This window comes from Vanessa tameamea, chromosome 2 (assembly GCF_037043105.1).
Source record: "Vanessa tameamea isolate UH-Manoa-2023 chromosome 2, ilVanTame1 primary haplotype, whole genome shotgun sequence".
Taxonomy (NCBI): domain Eukaryota; kingdom Metazoa; phylum Arthropoda; class Insecta; order Lepidoptera; family Nymphalidae; genus Vanessa; species Vanessa tameamea.
The window spans coordinates 13806528-13817454 of NC_087310.1; the positions used below are offsets into that span (position 1 = coordinate 13806528).

Here is a 10927-nt window from a genome sequence, read left to right on the forward strand (position 1 = left end):
CTCTACGACTTTTCACATTTCAGTTGTATGTTAAAAACAATTGTTTGACAGTAACATACCTAAAACATATAATATTTTTAAATTACACTCTACATTTGTTGAGCTGCACAATTTAGCACCAATAAATGTATGTTTTGATGGAAAGTAATTATTTGTTCTTTATATAAATGAACATACATTTACAATAGTGAATTTGATCAATCAAGCACGAAACGTGTTCAGGCAATAATAGAATTGTACGAACACACACACACACACACACACATACAAGATCACTTCCCGACAGTATATTTGTATCTTTCCTTTTGCACATAGTTTTTTATGTATAAGTTTACAATAAAAAAAATATGTTATTGTTGACCTTTAATAACTTGAATGTTTATAGAACTTAAAAAATACATATTTTACAAAGAACACTTTTCTAGGATTTAATATTTTCAGCCATCTTCAATAGTATGTCCCTCATAATGTTCGCCAGTAGAGGGTAATTTTGACCAAGTAAGGGAGCACGGAGTTGAGGAATACAAACCTGTAATGAACAACCTCATAAAATTATTTATTATATAATGATAATACTGTACAATTTTTGACTTGACTGCATTGTTGAACATATTTAATTGTATATTAAAAGAAAATGTATATAATTATTTTATTTGATTGACAAACAGCTGATGATAACTTGCATTAAATAAATTAAAAATATTAAAGACTAAAAACACTACTGAGATTTTATTTCCTTAAGTTGAGTCTATTATTCATGTTATTCATAAGTTTCGTGAGGAAACCTATATGAGGATAAAATTCGGCTATATGGTGTGCACATTCACGAGCACGTACTGGAATAGAGTACTTAAATAGTGGTAAAACTATCTCCTTAGAAATAAGTTTAAGGTGAAGAAAAAATATAATCCAGCCAGCCCAGTCTTAAGGACAACAAGCACCCGGGTGTAAGTAGTATTTAGGCGATCTATCCACCTCCAAAATATATTTTTAATCTGCCCAACGTTCGGCACCCGGGATGTTGGGGACTCTACACCTCGGGTTAAGACGAGTCTCTATCCATCAATGTATCAATAAAGACTGTTACTTTAGATATTATCAATTGATCCAAATTAAAATAGAATAGAAAATATCCACCTGAAATAATTTAGAATTAATGATACTTATTATAATCAATTAAATCAAATAGTCACCACAGCGAGTAGCACAACGAAAACGGGACAAATGAGGTTTATCAAGAGCGCCAGCACAGTCCGGACGAGCCACCACAGACCAACAACCACCAAAATACTGGCAATCATTACCTTGTAGATAGAAAAAAGATACGTATATTGTATTATATTTAAAACTGTCTTAGATGATTAATTTAATAATTCGTTAGGGAGACCACAAGTAGTTATATAATTTGCTTATAGTTCATATAAATAGAAACAAAAGTCGAGAAGGTTCTACGTCTGTATTGTTGCATGACTCTAGGGATGATAATCTAAGCTTTGTATTGCAATCGGAACATATATCAACGAAACCACTACTAAGCTGTGCTAAGTAATTTGCTCTTTTTTGATTGCGTTCACATCACTAATTATGAAAAAATAATTAAGAAAAAAATTAGAAAAATTGTTCACAAATTTTGAATATATATAACTAACTATATGTAACTAACTATCTTTCAATAAGTAAATCATAAATAAAATTAGCTTGCCAGCTCCGTAGCTATAAGAGTATATTATATTATATGCTAAATATCACAATTTGAGCAAGATTCAAACAATCAAGCACACAGATCTATGTTATTCTAAAATAAGTAAAATTGCTCTCTGAATAGAGAGCAGGCTTACAGGTGTTTATTATTTACATCATCATTATTACAACGATACGAATAAATATTTAAATAGCTCATAATAAAATTCAGCTGTGCGGTCTTTCTAACTTTACAATTGTTCTCCTTAAAGTTTTCTCACCCCTATGAAATAATTCTTGTACTTACCAGATGACAAAAACATTCGATCGCAATACAAATAAAAATCAAGTTCTAATTCGCTTGTAAACTCTTCGACTAAAATGAACTGGGAATCGAGCCAAGGAATCAACTTTACCACACTTTTGGGTCTTAATAATTTTTACATGCAGGTTGACAAAAAAAAAAACCTTTAACTTATAACTATACCAAAATAAATACAATGTGCACTAAAAGTAATATCTAAGACATTATATTTAAAAAAAAAAAAAACTATCACTCCACAATCATCAATAGTTATTAGCAGTGGTCAAAAGATAGTTATTAAACTGATAAAATGTAACTGTTCTTGTAAATGTATATATTGTTTTTTTTTCTTTAAATTTATTTCGAACATAACGTTGGTTTTAATTTATTTGAAGAGTTGTATGTGTATGTACCTGAGCTTCTTCATGGGCTTGAAGCCAAGATCTAAAGGCGGTTATAGCATTCTTAGTGCCGCTGTCGCAGGCTTCCAAACATGGTCTTCGAGACATTGTAAGCTGTCACAATACGTTTTAAGTAAGTATTTTTGGTTTAAATATCAGATTCACTGATAATAATCACTGTTATATGGTATGGTTAATTGCGATCACAAGGATATATATGTAATACTGTACAATTATATCCGCAAACAAAAGTGAACTCTCTAGTCTTGTTAGTTACCTGTAACCTTTCCTGGCCAGCAAACAGATGTATTGTATAAAAAACAATAATGGATTCGGTCTTTGCAAAGTTTTTATCATGTGCTTCATAATATTAAATTGTTTCAAGTGATCACAACGTCGAACTTTCAGATATATTTAATTTTAATCGAGAGTTTTCATATGTACATTTTTGCACTGTAAGTCATGTGGTAATAAATTGATAGCTTATTATATTTTAAGTATACGGATGGGCTTCTGATGGGCAAGATTGACCTAAGCATTTATTTTCTATGTCAATCGACGATTGGTTTAAACCTATCATGAATTAGATCCGAATTATCTTCCTTTATTATAATTTAATATTAGAGCAAATTAAAGATACAGGTAAACATTAATTAGGTATTAAAAATAGTAAAAGGTTCAACCGTGTGTCCAAGAATAGTCTTCTGCCACTGACAATTATTATTGCAACCGTACATATCTCTTGCTACACCTTCAATCACTCTTGTTGCCAACAATAGAGAGTTTAACAAATTCCTTTTCAACAAACGGTTTTCTGGAATGTTCGAGAAACAAATTTATTTGGTATAATATGTAAATTAACAAATATAATTTAATTTGCATTTCTTTGTTATCTCTATAAGCGAATATACCTTTTTAAAACAATAATACCTTACACGAACTTAATACTTTAAGCGTATGTTTTATTAATAGGTGGATTTTCTTTTGTTGGGATTCGTAAAAAGTTTAAGGTTTTATATAATTTGAATAAAATACTTATCAACTTTAAAAAAAAATATGCGAAGGAATTAAATGGTTTGTACAGTATTACATTATGATACAATTTAGGTTTTACCGTCCAATATTTCAGAATTATTGAAAACGAATACGACTGTTTGTTTAAAGTATTGCTAGAAATTTTTTGAAATTGCTTTTCGTCTATTCATTTTCCTACGTTGTTCAATCGGCAAACGTAATAAAAATTTCAATTGAAATAATATAAACACTGTAGAATAAAGAAAAAAATTCTGTCTCCAAATGAAATATGATTTGAATATAAACTGACCGGCTCCCGGGGCGTTAAACAACATTGTTATCGAAATTTTTCATCCATTTTCGGTAATATCGCTTGAACATCAAAGAATGAACGGGTTTTTTATTTTCATTTTACGCACACAATTGATTTAATATTTTGCACGAATAGATTTGACGTTTGTATGTCAAATTTATTTGAATTCATTTGGCCATGATTTTGCGTCAATTTGAATCAAACAGTTTATTTATTTTCACTAAAATGTTCCATTTATTTTGTGAGTTTGATAATGTACCTTATCATAGTCAGAACTCCCTCCCGATCAAAATAGTCATTACTGAAGACTTTCAACTGTGATGACATCAAAATCGGTACTTATGGAAAGTATTGTAATAAAAGAAAAGAAACATTAAACTAAATAAAAAATTAAGAGTTTTGTTAACAGTATTCGCTTTTTATTTATTATAATGAATTGCGTCGAAATATAATAAGAATACTCGCCACGGAAAGACTAGTGATACAAAGGAGAGAAAAATATTAAAAAGTAGTCTAGACTGGGGACTGAATTAAAACGGAAATTTAGGAAATACGCCTTCAGTACGTACGTGCCACCTCACATGCGATCATGCTAACCCTATGTCCAAGTGACGCCGCTAACTTCATTTATTTGCTTTGCAGCTAAAGAATGAGTTACATTTAATTGCATTTATTTATTTCATTTATGAGTCTCCAATAAAATATATGCACTAAATACATATTCTTAATATTGAAAAATTATAAGGTTTACAAGTTGTTCCAGTGAGAGACACAGCATGCACTATTAAGCAATTTTTTTTAACTACAGTGAAAAGTGAAAAAATAATACATAACAGTAAAAATCAAACATGAAATTAATGCATTAATTGCATTGCATTAATATTAAAGACGTTAATTTTTTAAACGTTATTTTAAAAATAGAAATCCTTTGTAAATGTTCAAAATGTCGTTTTTTATCACCATTTAAATTATTGTATCTATTTTTAAACAACTTTGAAAACTTTTTGGCGGCTTGTTAGCTTTCCTTTGTTTATAATATAGTGATGCGTAATGATCGATACATTTATTCTTACTGTATTGCAGATATCAATCTCTTCATATCAAGAAGTTGTTTGTAATTTCCTGCAGTTTTCATTGTAATGTAAGTAATACCATTAAAAATCCAATTGAATATAAAATTTTATTTAATTAATTGTTTTAAAATTATGTCTAAAAATTATTCAGTGATTTTATTCCCCGTAGTCTCCAGATTATGTATAATTCCGTTGATGATACTGTGAAGGTGTGAATATATATTTTTAAATTAACTTGCGTTTGTAGAAGTTTAGTTAGGCGGGAAACGAGCGGCGACACTTAGACTCATTCTAAGACGCAATCATGTTGTGTCTCTCAGATATTTATAGTCCAGACTGTGTGTAACGTATAAAGTATATCTCTGCACGAAGACCACACTGGCATGTAATACCCATTTTCAGATGATTTCAGACCGGGTTGATTTCAGACAGTTTAAATATTAATGATTTCTTACATCACCAATGCGCCAACAACCTTGTTAGCTGTTGTACTACCTATAGTTACACTGGCACATTCACCCTTCAAACCGGAACACAACAATACTAATTATTGCTGCTTGGCGCTAGGATAAATTATGATGAGTGGGTGGGACTTACCCTGACGGGCTTGCACAAGATCCTGCCAAGTGAAAAGTGAAATAATAATTATGGTTAATTTTATGGTTCATAAAATAACTTGTAGAAATTGTAAATTTCTCAAACAATTAATTAATTCCGCGAGTCCCCAGTGAAAGAAATTAAATTGGAATTTCTGAGGAAAATCCTATAAAGGTTTTATAATTAGTGGTTTGTTTAATGAAAGCGCGGAAACTATTTGAGTAACTCTTGTTAAGGTCGACAAATCATTAGTCTTGTAATTTTTTACGGGTTTATACCATAGTATATAACACCCAAAGGTTGGTTTTACGATCGACATTTTTATTTCGCCTCATTTCGGCAAATATTTTTTTATTATTGCTATTGTTAATTTACGGAAACAAGATATTTTGAATACCGCTGTAAGGATAATTTTATGAATATCAATTCTGTAATTTTCAGAAATTGATTTAAGGTCATAGACTTGTAAAGAAACATCAAGTTCAAAAACTTTTCCCGTCAATCAAGAGCGAAACCCGAAAATGCTGTAACTTTAAACACTGTAACAATGTTCGTGAATTCAGTCAATTTCCATAAATTCGTTTAAGTAATTCAATATTGAAATGTTGAGATTTGAAGCGATACTGTTTGAACTGTGAACTAGAAAACAAACTTGAACTTATGTGAACAAAATTTCAAGGTCAAATTTGATTCTAACGTGTGAATTGGATGCATTCTAAGTTTTCAAAAAATCTTTTATAGATCTATCTCACGAGGCGCACCCGTACCATCACGCACCTTTATATTCTGTCTAAATAATACAACACTAGTGATCCGTCGACGAGTGTAGTTTATTAATGAAGAAAATGAGAAGTTAGCTTGGACAGAAAATATTAAATAGGTATTTATTTTATTACTTTTTTTTTTTTTGATAAAACACACTAAACTTTGATAGTTTCAAACCTTTTTGTTAAAAAAAATACTAATTACATAAACAAACCTTACGTTTATCTTTCTTTATATAAGTGTAAGTCGTATCAAAATCTGATATTTAACTTTAATTTTGAGCTTCACTGTAATTACAACAAAAACAGGACGAATAAGCTTGATCGAAGGCGGTTATGGGTGACGGCGTTTACTGAACTTGGGTTGTTGCCAACAGTCTGTACTAACTGGCATTAACTCTTCACGTCAGGATCATGGGATCGTACGGGTTATTGACTTGTGTCGTAAAATTTGAATTTTGAATAAACAAGGACCTTTGACCTTTCACTATAGTAATGTGATTTTTGGATATGTCGATGCGAAATATTATCGTATGTTTTGTTTGTGTTCTGCAGGTGAAGATAATGGTTGCACACAGTTAAACATTTTGACTATAACGTACGTAAGTGTTCCTACCAACGTCTTTGGTTTCTATGTAAATGTAAATAGATTCCTGGAGACATCCCTAGGGATTTCTATCCTTTACATAGATATAGATCATAGATCCTCTATTATTGGTCCATTACTCTTAAAATTATTACTATCGCTTTTAAATGTATTTCCGATAATGTAAGTGTTATCATTAATATAACTTCTCGAGGCACACTCAACACGTGCAGAACACTTAAAACTTATCGATCTCTCTCTAATATTACCACAGACTCTACAATACGATCCTGCAACGGTATATACTTGGGTACAAGCACATTGATCATAAAAACTGGCTGACTTTAGTATTTAATTCACTTTATTTGAAATTCCTTTTGAAGATCATCAAACAAAACTTTTGAAGCTTTTCAAATTTAATAAGGCATTTGCAATTGATTATAATACTTATGTCTGTAGAGTTAGTGTTGAGAATCACAGTGCAAGTCAGACTTTCGTAAATAATAAACATTTAAAATACTGGAAAATTTAAATATACCCAAGCAAAAGAGATTGTAAAGGGTTCTCGATTGAATTTTTATTATAAGTTTAATATTATGAATTTCCATTGTTTTACGGAAATTAATATACGGTATTACTATGTGCAATATTTAGGCTGAGATATTTTATTTTAAAATATATTTTTCAAGATAAAGTACCGTAAATCATTTTATGTCTCTTGTGAATTATACATCATTTTAAAATTATTTTCGTTATAAAAGAAAAAGTAGGAACACGATGTTACCATTTATTAAACTCGAGAACCTGGTTTCTGAGCACAAATCCCATCAAGATTTTCCGTTAAGATATTTTCCGTAAGCTCGAGTTAAGTTGAATGGTACACTCAGTATTGTAGCTAGGAGGTTAAAGGTTTCGATGCGGTGTTACATTTCAATCTGTATTTATTAACATACTATTTATAAAATATACATAACATTACATTAAGAGCCTGTAAATTTCCCACTGCTGGGCTAAAGGCCTCCTCTCCCTTTGAGGAGAAGGTTTGGAGCATATTCAATTACGCTGCTCCAATGCGGGTTTGTGGAATACACATGTGGCAGAATTTCGTTGAAATTGGACACATGCAGGTTTCCTCACGATGTTTTCCTTCACCGCCGAGCACGAGATGAATTATAAACACGAATTAAGCACATGAAAGTTCAGTGGTGCTTGCCTGGGTTTGAACCCGAAATCATCGGTTAAGATGCACGCGTACTACGGCTCACTTTTTTTATATTTCGTAAAAAAACGGATTCTGAGTGATCTTGATTGTGCAAGTGACTATTACTATTGTGGATGATTATGTTCTTGCTAGTAGTATTAGTTTTAATTCAATTCTGTTATTAGTATAATGAGTTTTAGTTGTGCCAACAGGGCACAGATTATTTCGCCAATGTCACGTAGGACGGAGAAGACACGAAAGTGATTGATCGGTACGGTTGACATAACAAAGTTAATTAAATTTTGAGGACAAGTATAGTAGTAACAATTTCCTCATTAAACCTTAACCTAGAACAACACAAATATTAAGGTTTAATAATAAGGTAAATTAAAAATAATTTTTAGTATTCTAAACTATATTGCAACTACTTACAACCTAATTTTATTGCATTTACAAACATACAACATTTATAGGGCAAGGGACTTTAGGAGGGAGAAGGTCGTGAATAGGATGAGCTTTAGGAATTTTCATCAATGCCATATTCACACAGCGAGTGGTCACGAACTTTTATTACAGCTAGGTGAGTAGAGCACCTTTATTGTGTATGAATGGCCGTGACGTAACCGACAGATAACGGAAGTGACCCAACGGTCAGCGTGCCTGTGAACTATTAGTTTCAAAATTGTAATTAATAAATGTCAATAATATATGCCTAGTCCTTATTTGCTTTTTTATATCGCCTTTCATCTTAGGGACGTCCGATGCTAGCTTCGCCATTGGCTACACTCAAATATTGAACAACACGTAAATGTTGGTCTATATTTCAACACTTTCTGGTTTTATAAAATTACTGATTGCCTTATGATACTAACAATCTACTTGTATTTCAAAATAACCTTGTGTACTGTATACTATCTCCAGTGATTTGTTCAACATTTTCTCCATGTTATGTTTTAATTATTATTATTTTTTAGTTTTAACTTACCTCAAGCAAGCTGCGATTCCATGACAGGAAAATTGGCTGTTATTTTGTTACTACCTCGACGTTTGTGACAATACTTTTTGTAAGCGTAATACTTAGTACGTAATATTGCAGAATTTTGGATTCAAAATATATTAAGTGAAAGGTTCATTGTTAAAGTTTTTTTTTTATATGTTGTCCTTGTTACTTGATTTCTCGCTAAAAATATGCCACGAAAAAGATTAATAAGAATCGGAATTTTTCTCGGTTTAAGAGCCTAAAAGCCTATGCATGTTGTCATATCAATACTTTATATTGTCTGTTTGATTCATTTTGTTAATTTTTTTGTCATTTAAAAGATTATCGTTAAACATACAAACTGATACGCTTCTTATCTTTCAACTTTGATAGGAGCCCACACTCTAAATAGATACTGAATATGGCCACCCACAAAAGCTAGTAACTATAATAAGTTTGTTTCAGTCTGGGAAAACATGTGAACAAGGGAGATATTTGAAAAGTGTATATTCGATATTTTATCTTAGGTTAACTAACTTTTTCATTACGTTAAACATGGAAATTGCATATTTCTAACACGATGACATATAAGTACATTCAAAATTTTATATCTATACGACCTCATTTATAAATGTTGCTTAGTTGCTGTTATGTAAAACGCTGATTTCTCTCTTTAGTACACGATTGGTATAGCATTTGAAAGAAGAAGACGGCATTGTTTAATAAATCACCCTCTAAACAATGCTTGTATACAAGGCAAACAGCTAATAATAACCTCCAAAAATTTAACGTTAATGCAATTATAATAACGTGACAAAAGAATCAATAAAATACTCATTTCATTGGAAACTCTTTTATTGAGATTGTCAATATTGCTTTGTTTATATCGACAGTACAACATGTCCTTTGAAACATTGTACAGTGAGCGAGGAAACTGTTTTCATCTCTTTGAAGTTACTTTCGTTTGTTTCGAACGATTTTTTTTTGTTTTGACGTTTCTTCTATCACTGTACTTTTAATTAACTTATTATATTATTTTATTGCGATTTTTTTTTTCAAGCACTTTTATTTACAATTAAAGATTTTAGTGACGATATCTGAATTATTATGCAATATTTGATACGTTTAAGGAGCCTTTATACAATATTGTTAATGTTTTGTATATGATGAATGCGTCGAAAAAACAATTGCAAAACAAAATAAAATTACAAAGTAATACTTAGAATTAATAATGTAAATACACTTCTAGTTAAGATTGACTATGGAGATAAAATTCGTTACACATAAAACATATTTCAGAATATATCGTCGTAGTCACAAATATCTCACATTATTGTGATCGAATACGACTCCCTTGGTGACAGTTGTTTGTAGAGACACGGTTCATTTTTTGTCAAGCGAATCAGAATTGATTTAACAGGGAAATGCTGACAGCATTCTTGCCACCATTTCACGCGGTCAAGTTTGTGCAGTAACTATTATTAAATGATACTTGTGGTTGCATATTACTCTATGGTTGTTTGCATTAGGGCTTATTACAGGGGAAGCAGCTCTATTATGGGACAATGTATACGTTTTTACCTCTTAAAATTAAGAGAATCATAACAGAACCTTTGGGTGCCAAATGATATTATAAAACTAATGACCTCTTAGTTGATTGCCCTTGGGAATGAGATGACCGCCTCTAAGCTGTTTTAAATAATCAAATATTATTTTTTACAATAGTTGTAAAATACGATATTAAAAAAAACCCCGAGTTTCTATCGCCGGTTCTTCTTAGGTCCGAGGTGTTTACTTCCGAACTGGTGGTAGAATTTTGACAATCAATAAGCAAGTATAACTCTTCTATTATTAAATAAAGATTTAGTATAAATACAACGGAATATATTACTAAGAAAGTCAGGACTTAAACGAGAATTAATTGTATTAATGTAAAGCTACACATAAAGACCTTATCTGACCGCAAACGTTACATCGAGACTGGGCATTGTATAAGAAATGAAACACATTCTAAA

The 10927-nt window shown here is 31.0% G+C and overlaps 1 protein-coding gene across 1 annotated transcript; it reads right to left on the reverse strand.

Annotated features, from left to right (window-relative positions):
- Positions 1 to 350: 350 nt before the first annotated feature.
- Positions 351 to 3848, reverse strand: LOC113394075 (uncharacterized). The gene is made up of 5 exons (XM_026631274.2): positions 3710 to 3848; positions 3069 to 3199; positions 2398 to 2499; positions 1194 to 1304; positions 351 to 529 (listed from the first exon to the last, which is right to left on the reverse strand). The coding sequence occupies exons 1-5, from the start codon at positions 3732 to 3734 to the stop codon at positions 422 to 424; spliced, it is 477 nt and encodes a 158-aa protein (XP_026487059.2). The 5' UTR covers positions 3735 to 3848; the 3' UTR covers positions 351 to 421.
- Positions 3849 to 10927: the final 7079 nt, after the last annotated feature.